Source organism: Trichosurus vulpecula, chromosome 1 (genome assembly GCF_011100635.1).
Source record: "Trichosurus vulpecula isolate mTriVul1 chromosome 1, mTriVul1.pri, whole genome shotgun sequence".
Taxonomy (NCBI): Eukaryota; Metazoa; Chordata; class Mammalia; order Diprotodontia; family Phalangeridae; genus Trichosurus; species Trichosurus vulpecula.
The window spans coordinates 63891785-63908823 of record NC_050573.1 but is presented as its reverse complement, the minus strand read 5'-3'; the positions used below and the strand labels follow the sequence as shown (position 1 = coordinate 63908823).

At 43.3% G+C, this 17039-nt stretch overlaps 1 protein-coding gene across 4 annotated transcripts in view; it reads left to right on the top strand.

The window, feature by feature from the left end:
- TPM4 (tropomyosin 4) overlaps positions 1–17039 on the top strand; it is a 36789-nt gene that overhangs the window by 17185 nt on the left and 2565 nt on the right. For 2 of the 4 annotated variants that reach the window (XM_036757683.1, XM_036757695.1), the window contains 6 exons: positions 1061–1194; positions 5291–5408; positions 6311–6381; positions 7617–7692; positions 11351–11413; positions 11498–11567. In XM_036757683.1, the coding sequence (XP_036613578.1) occupies positions 1061–1194; positions 5291–5408; positions 6311–6381; positions 7617–7692; positions 11351–11413; positions 11498–11567 (532 nt within the window). Of the gene's footprint in view, positions 1–1060; positions 1195–5290; positions 5409–6310; positions 6382–7616; positions 7693–11350; positions 11414–11497; positions 11568–13305; positions 13561–17039 lie in introns of those variants that run through there. The other 2 variants (XM_036757688.1, XM_036757703.1) reach the window with 2 other exon arrangements.

Genomic DNA, 17039 nt, shown 5'->3' with positions numbered 1-17039 from the left:
TGCCTGATGTCACATAGGTGGTAAGCATCAGAAGTGGGAATTGACCCCAGGTCTTCAGAATCCAAAACTATGCTCTTTACCACTGTACTGTTCTGCTTCTGTGCTGCCCCAAATCTAAGGGGAAGGGGAAAGCAAAGGGTGCTCATTTTACCACTTCTGGCCAAATTGTAGCTTTGGCTAATTCCCACCCCTAGGGTATTACTTAGTGCCCCTCTCTCCCCTTTCCCACCAAAATTACTTTTCATTTACTTATCTGTGTAATGAAGATAAGACCTGGTTTGTTCCAGTCTTTGTATGAGTCCCTGATATGGTACTTGGGTGCTTAATAAATGCTTATTAAATGTAATTGAATTAAGGACAAATCAGGATGAGGAAGGAAAGGGAGGAAGAGGGAAGTTTGTTTCTTTTGTGTACAAGCACAAGGAATCTGTGGTCTTCCCAAGAGGCAGCAGCAAAGTAGGCGCCCTCATCCAAGACTCTGCTTAGATCCATCTGATCTGGGCCAGGGCCTGGTCTGGAATGCCTGTGCTCTCGAGGAATTTTGCAGCAGGCCCTGAGACAATTGTTGACTTTCGATTTTCTGGGAAGTCTCTGGAAGATCTTAATTTCACACTGTGCAGGTCCATTGTGAGTTCCCAGAGATAACAGCTGGTCTTTGGAAGAGCACAAGGCTTTCTTGTCCATTGCCTCACACCTGTGACTCCCACTGTAACATCATCAGAGGGGAATGTTTGTTTGCTCTAGGACCAGTGTATGTAAAGGACCTTGAAACCTTTAAAATGCAATATCATTGTGAGCTGTTATTATATATGGGAAGCGCAGGGGTTAACCCCACTCTTTCCCCCTGTGCCCCATTCCTGAGCACCTCTGTGGTCTCCCAGTAGGTAAACCCCCTGTCTCCAAGACTCATGCCTGGCCCCCAGGAGTCTGGACTGCAAGAACAGGAATGGACTTGCTGAAAGGGGTGTCTTGGAGGTGGTTACTGAAACTGGATTCCAGTCCAGTGGTGGGTTTTTTGTTTGGATTTTTTTTAACCCAAGCGCCTGTATCCACTGTGTAGGCTGAAGGAGATGTGGCAGCTCTGAATCGACGGATCCAGCTAGTTGAGGAAGAGTTGGACCGGGCCCAAGAACGGCTGGCCACAGCCCTGCAGAAACTGGAGGAGGCGGAAAAGGCCGCTGATGAGAGTGAGAGGTAGGACTCTTTCAGCATGTTACAAGAAAGCAAGCCCAGGATGGGGGTGGTGGCGGGGCTCCCCACAAAGGGGAGGAGAAGAAAGTGAATGAAAGGCATGTTGCTATTGAGCTGGCTCCATAATTGTATATTGTAACCAATGTTCATTTGAAAAAAATCTGCCAAAAATTCAAAGTTCAATGTTCACTGAAAAAAGTTCTCCACTGTTCTCTGACACCCACTTTTCTTCTTAGAATTCTTAAGGCTCTCAATCTTATACATATTGTAATTTATGGAGGGGCAAGTAGAGCAGATGAAATCAGAGCCACAGAAATGAAGTTGGAAGGGATTTCACAGGTCATCTTGACCACTTCCTACCCCAAATCAGATTGTCCTACCATATCCCTCCTCCCCTCCCCCAAAGAGGAAACATCTCTGTTGTTGGGGGACTCACTACTTCCCAAGAAACTTATTCCATTCTGAGGCAGGTCTGGAAGATTGGATTGAATCTCAAAGTTCCATCTAACCTTATCCCTTAACTGACCTGTGAATCATCTCAGCATCACCCCCTGGCAAAGTAGTCACTCAGCCTCCAGTGGTGGGCAACTGATTCTTCTCTACTCAGTGGGATCTGGGGTCCCTTCTAACTTTAGATCCGTGATCCTGAGGCAATCCACTCTGTTGTTGGATAGATCTTATTGATGGTAGTTTTCCCTTATTCTTGGCCAAGGATCTTCCAGCAAATTCATGTAATCACAAAATGATATAGCTGGAAGAGACTTTAAAGGTCACTTAGTTAAACCCTCTCATTTTACAGAGGTTTTAAGTGACTTGCCCAAGGTCACATAGGTAGTAAGTGGCAGCAGCAGGATTTGAACCCATTTGCAGTCCTCTGACTCCAAATTCAGGGTTATGACCTCTGTCTACTGTGTTGGTCATCTTGCTATCATCCTCCCTTTTCATTTTACAAATGAGAAAATTGAGGTCCAGAAGAGTAAAGTGTCTCTAATATGTTCACATACTCAGAAAATGGCAGACTCAAACTTGGGTCTTCTGATTCCAAGTCCAATGTTCTTTCCATTGTAACATGCTTTTGGTCCTATTTCTATCTACCAAGGCCAAGCAAAATGAGTCTAATTCTTCCTTTACTTGGGAAAAAAAAAAACCATACATTAATTGTTATTAATAGCCCTTTGGCAACTTATGACAGCCAACTGGAGAAGACGTGTGCTAATTCCCATTAATAATTTCTCCTTTGATAAAGTCTAAGTGGCTACTGTTTCCTTCCGATACTGGGCAGTCGTTCAGCAGCTCTCCTATACAGTTGGCAGGGAGTCGAGGGGCTGAGCCTGGCTTGTGCTGTGTGACTCACTTAAGGAAAAACCTTTGTCATGTTCAATGGGTTCCTTATGTAAGAGCAATGTCAGCCATGCCACATCAGCCTTGTCGAGGGTGGCTCAGGTCTGAAATCCAGAAACAACCTTTCATCACCAGGGCTCTCATCTGCCTGACAAACTAAAAAGCATTCACATCTGATTTCTCTGCCATGACCAAAAGAGTCCCAATCTGCCATTACAAATGGGATCTCTCCTAGGGCTCTCCCTAGGTGGGATTTCCAGAGAAATCAAGTACCCACTCCAGGAATGTATATCCACATCATTGTTCTTTAAGGACTGAATTTTTGTCATATTATCTGCCTATTTTATGGCACAGGAGACAGGTCCTGAGAGGTTGTGACCTGCCCAGGGTCATACATTGGATAGCAGCTTTGGAAATCCATACTAAGTGTCCTGACTCCTATTCCAAAAGTCTTTCTGTAATAATACAGCACCTCCCATCTGAAAGATACAGGGAAAATGGCTCCCATGCTTAGGTACCCAATATACCTAGTCTAATGAGTAAGATTCTCAAGAGGTAGGGCTGGTGGAAAGGTGCCTGGACTTGGACATGGATCTGCAAAACCTGGGTCCCTGTGGCCATGCTCCTACAAGCGTCAATTTCCCGATCTATAATTTGGGGATGATAATATTTGGAAAGCTTGACCCGGGAATGATTTTTCCAACATGTAGGACACAGCTAGAGGGCATAATAGACACAGTGCCGGGCCCAAGACAAGAAGACCAGAGTTCACATCTGACCTCTGATATTAGCTGTATAACCCCATACAAGTTATTTAATCTGATGGCCTTAGTTTCCACAACTGTGAAATGGGGATGCTAATAATAGCATCTACTTCCCCAGGGTTGTTATGAGGAACAAATGAGGCAGCATTAGCGCAGTGCCTGGTATATAGTAGGTGCTTAATGTTTGTCTCCTTGCTTCCAATAAATGGGCATCCTGCTTAATTTGTGTCATAGAAAAGACTGAAGTTTTTCCACTGCTCTAGAACCTATCTTCTAGAGAGTTTTTAACCCATCAGTCTGCCAAAAACCTTAACCAGCGCATCAACCTCTTGATGCCCTAATATCAGGGAAATAAGGTGACATAATGTGTGGGCACCGGATGCTGGGATCAAGCCTCACCTCTGTTGCTTTCTAGCAAATGATCAAAGGCAAATTATTTAACAACTTTCATCCTCAGTCTCCTCGTCAGTAAAATGGACACATTAATACTTCTAGGACATCTCTTATAGATTGCTACAGAGTTGCTATAGTATGTGAAGCAATTTGAAAATTTTAAAAGAGCCGTGTAAATGTCAGCTATTAAATTTATAGTGATGATGTGGCTAATAGCAATGGATACAAAGTAGTTCTTTAAAAGCATAATGCCATACAGGCATGCTGTTCTATTTTGTAGTTAATTTTTATTAGCCCAGAGTGTGGTCTGATTTTTTTTTTCAAGGCTGTGAGCTCAAGGCTAACGGGTAATTTTGCAAATGGCTCTAAAGCACCATGGTAGAAGAGAAAGGGTGCCCCTTCCCCGCCAAGACGGTAGTCAGAAGAGAGTGGAATCATAATCCCAGTGCTACCGCTGACTTCCTAACTGGTCACTTCTCCCTCTGGACCTCTGTTCCCTCATATGTTATGTTGGAGGGACCTAGGCTGGAGGGGTATTAGCCATGAAGGATCAGAGAGCATTTGCTGGGTTCCACACATGGTCCAGTCGAAAGAGCACTCATTCTGGAGTCAGTGGGCCTGGATTCAAATCTTGCCTCTGATGCTATCTCTGTGACCTTGGGCAAGTCGTTTAATCTCTCTGAGTCTCAGTTTCCTCATTTGCAAAATGAGGGACTAGATGGATTCTCTCACCTGGTCTCCTCCTGTTTTAAAATCATAGATGTTGGAATTGATGGCTTCTAAGGCCACTTCTGGCTCTAACATTCTGTGTTCAAAGGTTCCCTTCTGGCTCATGTGTTTAGAGTAGTGAGCTGGGAATGAGGAAAACCTGCATTCAGACCCAGCCTCTGATACTGAACTGGTTGTTTAGCCATGGGCAGTCACATACTCGCCTCATCTCCCTCAACTATAAGACATGGAGGTTGGACTAAATACAGCTGGTAGGGACCCTAGAGGCCAAATCTATGAGCCTCTGTTGTCAGGTCCCTTCTGTTCCAACATTCTGAGTCATGGCATCCCTCCAGCTCTTATGTTCTCCTATCCCAACTCTACATTCTAAAGTTCCTTGTGGCTATAACATTGTAGGTTTTACATTCCAGAGTCCCTCCCATCTGAAACAGTCTGTGTTTTAAGGACTCTCCTAGCTCTGATATCCTGTCTTCTAAGGATCCTCCCCGCTCTGAATTTCTGTTCTCTAAGGGCCCTCCCAGCTTTGACATTCTCTGTTCTGAGGGTCCTCCCACCCTGACATCCTGTGTTCTAAGGGCTCTCGAAGCTCTGATATTGTGTGTTCTAAGGCCCCTCTCACCCCTGAAATCTTGTGTTCTAAGGGCCCTTCCAGCACTGACATCCTATTTTCTGAGGGATCTCCCAGCACTGCTATTCTATGTTCTAAGTGCTCTCCCACCTCTGACACTGTGTTCTAAAGGCCCTGCTATTTCCACTATGACCTACTAGAACCAAGTTCTGAGTTAGTATATTTCTGGTCCTGGGGTATTGTTTGAAATGATCGTGTAAGGAAAAGACGTGGACAAAGAGGAATCTCTGTTGGCTCTTTGCAGAGGAATGAAGGTGATTGAGAACCGGGCGATGAAGGATGAAGAGAAAATGGAAATTCAGGAGATGCAGTTGAAGGAAGCCAAGCATATCGCAGAGGAGGCTGATCGCAAATACGAGGAGGTAAGGCCAAGGCCTAGGGGCCGGTGTCACAGGAAGCAGGGGAAGTGGAACTGTTGATAGAAAGAACCCAAAGGGTCCTTCCTAAAGGAAGCTCTTGGTGAGTTGGATTGGCCATTTATGTTTTCATGTTTGTTTGTCCAGAGATAGTTACTTGGATAGGAGCCCATTTCCACAGGAGGCTAAAGCAGCTGGCCACTGTGAGAGTGATGGGGTGTGGAGTGACTCCACCAAAGCGGCCCTTTGGTATCTGGTATTCAGAGGATTGGTTGGTTCCATTCTCCACTTTGCAGCTGGTGATTTTAGCATCTTGTGGATAAAACCTACGGGCTATTGGGGGGTGTAATATTGCGAAGTATCTGAGGGGCTTTTGCATGGCCCAGTGGAAAGAGCGCTGGCTCTGAAGTCAGAGGACCTGGGTTCAAATCTTGCCTCTGACACTATTCCCATGACCTTGGGCAAGTCACTTAATCTCCGATGCTCAAAATAAGGGTTTTGGACTGGCTGGCCTCTGAAGCGCCTTCACCTCTATGTCTGTGATCACTCAGCAGATGATGTTAACAGTTTGTATGGTGCTAGGAGAGGCAGCGTGGTGTAGCGGATAGAAAGGAAGGCCTGGGTTCAAATCCTACCTCTGACACATACTGGCTTTATAACCTGGGCAAGTCACCTAACTCTCAGTGCAGAGGGGCCCTCCCTCCCCTCCCCCCAGGCAACTCTCTAAGACTAAGTTGTAAAATAAGGCCACCATTTTTTAAAAATTGTACTTTAAGGATAATCACAACAAAGCTCCGCTGTCTTCTCAGCCACTTAAGGAAATCATGAAAATGTACCTAGGAAAATGAGCAAATGTTGGATGTGACGTAGGTGAGGAGAAGCCCAAAGCCTTGCTTCTGTCTTTGCAGGTAGCCCGTAAGTTGGTAATCCTCGAGGGTGAGCTGGAACGAGCAGAAGAGCGTGCGGAGGTGTCAGAGCTGTGAGTACCAGGGCCCTGGGAGTCCCAGCACGTGAGGCCAAGGTTGAGGTCTGGGTGCTTTTCAGCGTCCCACCAAACTGTCTTTCTCCAAAGTGAACGGATATGTCCTAGAACAGGGCCCCTCAGCCCCTGGCGTTCATCCGGTTGAGCTGAGGTCACCCACGGCATAGGCAGTCCCTCTCACCTTACCCCTCCCCCTTACTGAACCCTATACTGAAATGGTGCAATCTCAAGATTGGAATCCAGGAGGTGTGTTGTTAATTGTAGTTTACGTGGCTGTCTGTGCTTATTAACCTGGCAGGCTCAGCCCATGTGCTGATTCTGCTGAAAGGGATTGGGAAATAGAGAATAAAGAATCCAGACTAGCCTCCCAGAGAGTCTCATTTCTTTAATGAAGACTACTTCGATGCCCCAGCCAGGCAGCCCTACCTTCTCCCTAAAAAACTGTCTATGGAGAGCAGCCTATGCAGATCCAGCTTATGACAGGCAGCATTTGCTTTTCTGTTGTTCTCAGGGTCCCTGAGGGAAGCAGGAAGCCTGATCCAGATCTGGCCAGCTTAAAAACAAAACCAAAAAAAAAAAAACCCTCCCTTGCCTCAGATAAGAGTGTCAGCCTAGCACAGGATCTTAAATGAATGGAGATCTGGTTTCATTAATTTACCCCAAGAGGATCTGCCTTCTCCAAACCACCTGATCCAGATGTCTGACCATTGTCCCCCAGATTCTTGGACTTTTGCATTCTTGCTTCTCACTTGATTTCCAACCATTGGATGAGATTTCTCAGTCCTGATTTCACAATACCTAGGCAGCCTCACAGCCCCACCCTTGGCAAGAGCCCAAAACTCCTTAAAAGGAAGTGGAGGAAGCCCTGGAAATACTCCTGGGTCTGCCACGCCTTTGCATGGTATGGTACAATTTTGATAAGTGTATAACAAATATGTCTCAGGAAATCCATTTTTTAAAAAAAGAAAGAAAGAAAACACTCTAGCTAGTAGCTGAATTTGTGTCTGGCTGGCCTGTCAGGGCCCTGGCCACAAGAGTGCTCCCCTGGGTGAGAAAGCCCCTAGAATAGTGCCTACTATGTGCCAGGCAATGAGCTAGGCACTGGAATACAAAGACAAAAAAAGAAAGTTCCTGCCCTAAAGGAGGTTACATGCTCTCTCTGGAACCAGTCTCATCTGATTCTATCTATTTCTGCTTTTCTGGGCCCCTGATTTGCTTCTCTCTTTGTATAGTAAGTGTGGCGATCTGGAAGAGGAACTGAAGAATGTCACCAACAACCTGAAATCCTTGGAGGCTGCATCTGAGAAGGTCAGGGAATCAGCTGGTTTTCCCCTGGGGAGTTATCTCAACCTTATTTGATTGATGGTTGTGGGAACATTTAGGATCCAAAAATGGGCCAAAGCCTTAGAAATTGTACCTTGCCCTGAGCATGGCTCTGGTTCCAGGTCTAATGGGATTTTCTCCTCCATTCCACTCCTTACAAAGGAGGGCATTCAAAGCCTGGATCTCCCATGGTCTGGGTGTGTAACACCATCTTCTATTGCAATCAAATAGACAGGCAAGCTGAAATGAAGAGAGAAGTTAACAGAGGGATTCCGTGAGCACCAAGACCAAAAGGTCTTAGAAGAATGTGGAATCCTACAGGTCCCTTGAAATTCTGTTTTGCTATAGATATAACTACTCTGGGACTCAAACAGGAATAGGATTTGGAGTGGGGAGGAGAGAAGATTCAATGATCCCAATACCAAAAATAGGTATTACAGCATCATCCCAACCCAGGATGTCACACTGTTGTTAGTGCCGTGTGTGTGTATATACATACATTTGTATACGTATGTACATGCATAGTCGGCAACCTCACACTGGCTCATGAGATCCTACTGTTCAATTTTCAGTGTGAGCATTTATACCTCAAAAATTGGCCGTTATAAATCAGGGCTTGATTGATTGTTTCACTGGTTTTGTAGACCTAAGCAAGTGATGGATAAAATGTTAACTGTGTAGATTAAACATAAGTGTATCAGAGAGCTGGCTGTTGAAAATTTACCAGCACATGCCTACATATGTCTACGTACACATGTGTATTGTGTGTATGTGTGTATACATTTGCATAAAATACTTTATAATTTTATAATCCGCAAAACACTTTCACCTATCTTCACAACAATCCTGTGAGCAAGGCAGATATTAATATGCCCATTCACCAGATGGGGAAACTGCATCCCAGAGAGCTTAAGGATTTTTCTCAAGCATATACAGCTAGAGAGTCACAAAGCCAGGACTGTACCAATATCCCACCTCTTCAATGAAGCCTTTTCAATCATGTCCCTCAGGTAGTTTCATAGAGACAAGCTGGAGGGAGCTTCTCTTGATGTTCTCGCTCTGAAGTATTTCATAGAGAAATTCTACCTTCCAAAAACATTTCTTCTTTGTCTGGTTAATTAAACATTTATAAAGTATTTAAAGCACTATGCAAGACACAAAGTTAAGATGGAACCTTCCTGGCCTCATAAAGCTATAGCCTAGCAAGAGGATAAGAAACACAACTAAATACATAATGAGCACAGTAGGCACATTATATTCCATGAATCCAAGAGAGAAGGTGTTAGGTAGGTGGTGGCATTAAAGTATGGGTCACCATTCAGGAGGCAAAGAAAGCTGTTTCAGGCCTTATGAACAATGTGAGTAAAGGCGTGAAGCCGAGCAAATGTAGGATATGTTCAGGAGATGGAAAATGACCCAGCTTGCCTGAAACACAGCATAATTAGAAGGGAGTAGCTTTTGAGAAGTCTGAAGAGGTAAGTTGGCCTCAGATTATGGAGGGCTTTGAATGCAAAGGAGTTTGAACTGTATTCAATAGACAATAGGGAGCTACTGGAGATTTCTGAGTGGAGTGAAGATTCATTTTGGTCTGGAAGCATGTGAAGGATGGATTGGGTGGGGCTGGGGGTTGGGAGAGAAGAGCATAGAGGTGATGCAGTGGACAGAGTGCTGGGCCTGGAGTCAGGAAGACCAGAGTTTGAAATCTAGCCTCAGACACTTATTAGCTGTGTGACCCTGAGCAAGTCACACAACCCTGTTTGCCTCAGTTTCCTCATCTGTAAAATGAGCAGGAAAAGGAAATGGTAAACTACCCCAATATCTTTGCCAAGGAAACCCCAAATGGGGTCACAACCGAACAACAACAAGGAGCTGGGAGAGTAGAGACAGGAAGACTCCCTAAAGGCTGGTGTAGTGTTGCAAACTTGACAATGAGAACTTGTGCCAGGGTGGTAACTGTGGGGACAGAGGAGACAGATCAGAGAGCTATTCCAAAGGTGAAACAGCAAAGCCTGGTGACTGATTGGATGGAAGTGGAGGAGAGAGATTAGAGTCCAAGATAATCCCAAGGTTACAAACACGGAAGCCAGACGTGAATGGTGCTGCCACAAGGAAAAGGAGAGAAATCCGAAGGAGAACAGGGTTTGGTTAAAAGACATTTAAACACAGATGGCTTGCTTATTAAATTTGCGAATGACATGATATTGGGAGAGATAGCAAACACTGGATGACAAAAGGAACACTGTAAAATATCTTGACACTGGGCCAAATCTAAAAAGATTAATTTTATGAGGGAACAAATAGAAAGTATTCACTAGGAATCAAAAAGTCATAGCTAGCTAGCCCTCTATCTGAAAAAATGAAAAATCTAGGGGATTTAGTAAACTCCAAATTCATTATGAGCCAACAGTCAACATGACAGCCAAGAAAGTGGAAGTGACCTTGGGCTGCATTAAAAGAGGTGTCAGGTCTAGGACGAAGCAGGTGACAGTGCTATGGGAGCACACATCTAGAGCACTCTGGGAGCCTCATTTTAGGAAGGTCATTGATAAGTTGGAGAGGGTCAGAGGAGGGTTACCAGAAAGGGAAGGAGCCTTGGGTTCCTACCACATTAGTTGTAGGAATTGGGGGTGTTTAGCCTGGAGATGACTCAGGGTTCTTCAGGTCTTTGGGCTGTCATGTGGAAGAGAGATTAGGTTTGTCCTACTCTGCCCAAGATGGCAAAAGGAGCCATGGGTGGAAGTTGCAAGGGGGCAAATTTAGGCTTGGTAGGAGGAAAAGCTTCCTGACCATGAGTGCTCTCCAGAGATGGAATGGGTCACCTTAGGACATGATCAGCTCGTCTCACAGGGAGCCTTGGATGGAGCTTTTTCAGATAGCACGTAGAAGGGATTCATGTTCAGGGATGAATTGGACTAGATGACTTCTCAGGTCTCCCCTTCTAGCCAGGCTCAAATGACATGATGGATGTAAAGTACTTTGCAAACTTAAAGCACTATATAAATGCCAGTTATCAGTATTATTATTGTTAGTCTGCAGTCTCCAGGCCTGTAGTTTGGAGGTAACTTCATTCCTTGAGCTCTCTCTTGCCCTCCTGCTAAGCTCAAGCAATGTTTATAGACTAGAACAAGGCTTTCCAAAATGCGATTTATGAAGCCCGCCTACAAGCATAGAAATTTATATAAATGCTTTAGTGAAGCTGAGCTACCGCAGAGCTCTCACTAAAATGGCAAATCAAAATATATTGTCTATTGTTTCAATAAAAACCTAAGGTTGGGCAGCCCTGGACTAGAGCAATACAGGGGTGTGCTAGTCAGTGTTTAACAATTGGACTCTCTAGGGAGGGAAATGTTATGCATGTACTTTTAAGTTGAATCTGCATTATTAACACTTAAGCCTAAAAAAAGTCAAAAGTCAAGCTCTAAGTTGTAGTGATTGCTAATTTCTGAGGTATAAACTCTCACACTGAAAATTTAACAGTCCCAGCAGGTTAGAGCTGCCTTCAGCACATCCCTGCTTCTTAGCTCCAGGTCTTTCTATAAGCTTGGTTCAGAGGCCAGTCTCTACATGGAGTAAGGAAACTGTACCCCTTTCTCTTGCCCTTTTAAAATCACATTGAAGTGTTGTGTTTTGTTTTTTTTAACAGTATTCTGAAAAAGAAGATAAGTATGAAGAAGAAATCAAGCTTCTGTCTGATAAACTTAAAGAGGTCAGTTTGCTCATGACAGTGACTTGCTGTTTATCCCTATGCTGACCTTAGTTGCAATGGGTTTGTTTTCTTCCTTTTCTCTAGGCTGAGACCCGGGCTGAGTTTGCAGAAAGAACTGTTGCAAAACTGGAAAAAACCATTGATGACCTGGAAGGTATGACATGCCCATCTAAATATGTTCCCTTCTCAGATGCCCCATTCCCCTTACTAGAAGGTTGGGAGGAGGTCCTCAGAGGGACTGCATTTTCCTCATAAGAATCTTAATAGACTGTTACCAAACTAAGATTTCTCCATTAAGGTTATGTTACCATTTCTCAGAAGGAATTATGGCTTTGCCTAAGTGACCCTAGGTGACTCTTGTCAATTCAAGAGGCATTTGTTAAATGCCTGCAATATGCAAAGCACTGCCTGTGACCCTCAGTTTCCCCACCTGTCAAGTAAGAGATGGACTAGAGCAGGGATAACCTTGTTTATGTCATGGATCCCCTTGGCAGTCATTCTGGTGAATCATAATGAATCCTTTTTTTTATCATAATGTTTTAAAATTAATAAATTAAAAATGCGTAGGATTACAAAGAAAAACAATTATATTGAAATAGTTATCAAAATATTTTTTTAAAATAAATTCGTGGACCCCAGGTTAAGAACCCTTGGATTAAATGATCTCTAAGGTCTAAAAGACATAACGGAATTGAAAACAGACTTCTTAGAAAACTTACTTAGATTTTCAATAATAATAATTATAGATAAACATTTATATAGTACCTACTATATGCCAGGCATTGTGTTAAGCATACACATACATTATTCAGGGGTGCTTTGTATTTATAATATTATATGAATATATGTGTATACGTGTGTGTGTGTGTGTGTGTGTGTTTACATAATTTACATATCTTTTAAGAGATCATAGTACTTGTTACCACCATTCCATTTCACAGGCAGAAAAACTGGGGTAGAGAGTTAAGGTCTTACTTAAATGGCGAATAAGAGAGTCAGCATAGCTCTGCCATTTAACTCACAGATGGGATCATAGTCAAGTGACTTAGAACCTGAGTTTTCCCATCCATGAGGTGCTGGACTAGGTGATCTTCAGGGTCCCTTCCAACTCTAGCATTTGCTGGTCCCCTATTCACTTTTATCACAGGCTGTTTTATTCAGAGCATGGGAAAAGATACCAGGTTGCAGCCAATCAGCAATGTGCAAAGTCTTGTGACAGGTCGTGGGAAACACAGATTTTAAACAAGACATCATCCCTGCTGTCAAGGAACTCACTGTCTCGTAGAGCAGGGGTGTCAAACTCAAATAGAAATGGATATTGACTTAGAAAATAGCGTGTAACAAACACATTAGAGAATCATACAACAGTGCTCTCTGATGTCTGAGGGTGGAAAGGAGAAGGTCAGCTAGAGGAATAAAACATGGTCCCTGTCTTTAGGGAACTTAAAATCTAATAAGGTTAGATGATACATACATAGTTGGACAAGGAGAATGACCTCTTTAATATATAAATATTATATGTTAAATTATATTCTATATTAATGTATATAGTATATTCAGTATTATATAGCTTAAATATAATTTTTAATAACTGGATGAAATGGTGCCATTAGAAGTCAAAAATAATTGGGTGGGTGAAGTTTGTCCCCTTGAGAGGCCTAAGTGTTTGAGGCATGTATGGTTCCAATGACCAAATCCTCCATCCAACTTTAAGCAGTTTTAGACATTATTTCATGAACTCTTGGTTTTTCTTTTACTTTCTCTCATTTACACATTTTCCTCACTTTTTTTTCTCCCATTGCTCATCTGTTATCGCTTCTTTCCAACCCCTGCATTCTCTCCCTTGCATTCCTTCCCTCTGTTTGTTCTCCATCGGTCCCTGTGCTCGGCAGACGAGCTGTACGCCCAGAAACTGAAATACAAAGCGATCAGTGAGGAGCTGGACCACGCACTCAACGACATGACCTCTCTCTAAAGGGCGTTTCCTCTCTGTCTCTACCACCATGCCTCCTGTCCTACATAGCCTGGATTTGGCCTCTTCACTGTGACCAGGGCTCTTAGGGGGCTTCTGGCCTTTACCATCTTTACTTAGCTCACTCACATCATCCGCTAGTGACCACGTCTATAAATAGCCTATTAAAATAAAGACAAGCAATCTGGATCTCTAAGCTTTCTTCTTTTCCATTTTCCCACTTGCTACTTTGGCACCATCCCCAGCTCTCCATGGCTCGTACACATGGAAATTTAAATTTGACCTCTTAGAGAAGGGCTCTTTTCAAATCCACTTATCTGAAAGTTGATTTTAATAAAGCCAACAATTCCCATTTAGATAGTGCTTTCAAGTTTACAAAGCACTTTCCTAGTTTTTGGACAAAATACTAATCAAGACCATGTTTGCATAAGGCCCTAAACACAGAATTTTACTAGGGTTCTATCATTATGGCTGATGCAGTTAGATGATAATTATAAGAGTAACTCATATTTCTATAGTCCTTTAAGAGTAGAAATGGTGCTTTCCTCACAACATCCCTGTGGCATTGATATTTCAGGTGGCATCATTCCCATGGTATACAGATGAGGAAACTGAGCTACAGTGATGAAGGGTCTTGCTTAAAGACCAACAGTTTACAGAAAGCTTCTTTAAAATTAGGGACTTGGGTCTGTGATTTCACTGGTATGAGGAACTCCCAGATAAGGGAAGCTTGAGCCCAAGTCTTAGGGACTTCAAGGCCAGCCTTCTCTGTCCACTATTCTATACTACCTCTTTCATCTTTTTAAATAAGTAAAATTTAGTTATAATTTTCCTAAGTCTCTAGATGACTTCAGATGCACTGATTGGGAAGACAGCAGACACCACAAAAACAGCACAATTTCTAGCCTTGGGTCAGTGGTGCTGTGCACAGTTGTAACTATGGCAGGGTGACTGGGTTTTTGAATCAGGTTCCTAATATCTAGAGCAGGGCTTTTTAAACTTTTTCCACTTGCAACCCTTTTTCCCATTTCACCCATGCCTGTTGGCATTGTGTGGCTTGAGAGCATGCGCTGTGCAAAGTGCGCATGCATGCTTTGTGTTCAGAACTGAGGCTGCAGTGAAGTTGCGTGATGGAACTCAGGCAAGCGCTGCCAGAAACACCTCAGATTCAATAGTTTGATTTTTAATTAATTTTTGGTCGTTGCATATTCAGAAATCTTTTACTCTTGCCAAAAACAACTGAACTTAGTGCCTAGTTAGCAAAACAAATTAGTTAAAATAGGAAACTAGCAGGTGGCTTGTACTTCCTCTGCCTCTGTCCCAGGTGTACTCCTTCCTGTCCCAGCCCCACTCTTCCCCCCATCTGTGGCCTCCCTGTATCTTAGGGTCTCCACCTCCAAGTAAATGAGGGGTATGCTTGATGTTTTATGCCCCCAGGCATAAAATTGCTTTTGTGAAGTTATGTAAGGCTTCCATTTTGGAGTCCAAGGGCCTGGGTGGAATCTCAGTTGGACTTCTTAATCACCTATGTGACTAAGCATTTCACTTCCTCTGATAGTCTCAGTTCTCAGATCAGTTATTTGAAAGCTCTGGGCTAGGCCATCTAGGGTTGCTTCTAACTTAAACATTGCATGATTCTAAGCCTGGAGGTAGATTGTTCCCTGGGGAAGGGGTTGTATTCTAAGTTCTATATTTCAGTTTCATTTCATTTGTTTTTCTTCATCTTTTATTCATGTCACACTTTTAGTAAAAGGCACTTCACAAATCTTAATTGGCAATGAGGTATAAATCCTGCTCATAGTCTTGGATGGCAGAATTTCCTAAATTAAGACTCCAGTGAGATTCACCTATTCATTCCCTGGCCCCTAGAGGAAAATAAGGAGGGGCCAATAAAAAGTCTGCTGGGAATTAAGGGATGGAATTCTTCTGAGGGATAACCGTGGTCCTTGGGGAGGGAAAATAATGTGGCTTTCTCCTCCTCTTGACTCCTAAGGAATCAGATTGTCACATGTCTTTCTAAGCCCCATATATTCAGAGAACCACTTAGATAAAAACAAGGATGGTTCCCATTTCTGTAGTGATTTGTAGTTTACAAGGTTCTTTCCTCGAAGTACCTCTAAGACATAGGGACCACAGGGAGAATTAGCCTCAACTTGAAGGGGAAACTTGAAGCTTAGAGATGTGACTTAACTTCACACAACTAGTAACACAGCAGGGCTGGGTCTCAAACCCAGGCTTTTGGGTACAAGCTCCTTCCACAACACGGAGCAGCCTCCCCTAGTTCTTCTGACAACTGGCCAAGCCTGACTTGGAGTCAGAAGGACTGAGTTTGAGTCCTGGCTGTGTGATCTTGAGCTCATGTCCTCATCTGTCAGGGGTTAGACTTAAAGGTCCCATCTACCTTGAGTAGCAAAAGTCATTTTCCCTCTCTAAATACCAGTTTTCTCCTTTGTAAAATAGGGATTCTTGCTTCACAGGGTGGTTTGTAGGAAAGTGCTTTGTAAACCTTAAAGTGCCATAGCAACGGAAGTTACAATGAACCCAAATTCTTTTATGTCTGCACACACCCCTACCTCTTAGCTCCAATTGCCTCTTCCTGGTAACCATTTTCTTTCACTCTAACCTTTAACACGTTCTACCCACTCCCATCACGTATGTATATTTGGACAAGTTAATGAGTGGGATGGGTTTGGCTGCTGTTTTTTCTTATACAAAGCCAAGTAGAACCAGCCCCGCCCTTCTCACATATTTGTCTTCCATCTTTCCAGATATCTGTAAACGCTACCCTTTGAAATAACTGTACAGTCACACCTGACCAATCACTTTGCAGAATTCAACATCTGGCAGTACTTTCTTCACAAGAACTATATTTTAGGGAAGCTGCTACAATTGGAACTCTGCTGCAAATTTCAGAACTTGTTCCCATGAGCAGAAATAATACTTTCTTATCTTTGTATAGGTATGAGACCTATACAAAAATAACTAATTCAAGGCATAGTTCAATTGGGCAAACATTTATTAAGTACCTACAATGTGCAAGAGTTGATAATGAAGTACAGAGGCAGGGAGTTAGAAAGAAAGAAGTCACTTAGAGATGGAAGGTGGCTCCTGACGTGGGACATGAGGCAGTCTTTACCAGACGGTTGCCAAAGTCAACTGTCAAACCATGATCAAACCAATGTCAAACCATGGGCCCACCCAACATAGCAGCATCATTTATTTCAAGCTAGAAAGGGCCATTGAGATCATCTAGTTCTGCTCCCTTGTTTTGCGTATGAGAAACTAAGGCCTACAGAAGGAAAGTGACATACCAGCATCATGTAAATGATAAGAAGCAGAGCCAAGATTCAAAGCTGGCTCCATTGACTTCAGATCCAGTAGTTAGTCTTTTCCAGTATTCTATGCTGCCTCTGCAACACTCTCCAAACCCGTGATGACTCAACTTTTTAAATAGCCTTTGGTTTAGAGCTTTGTCAAAAGCCTTTGGAAAGTCTAAATGGTTGTAGTAAAAAACCCTCCTCCCCCAACTTCTAAGTCAGATCCTACTTTTTCTGTAATGTGCCTACATTCTCTGGCATTACAAAGTTTCCCTTGCCCATGTTCTTTCTCCGTCCTCTTTTTCAAACCACTGTTTTATCTCTTCCTGCTGGTTCT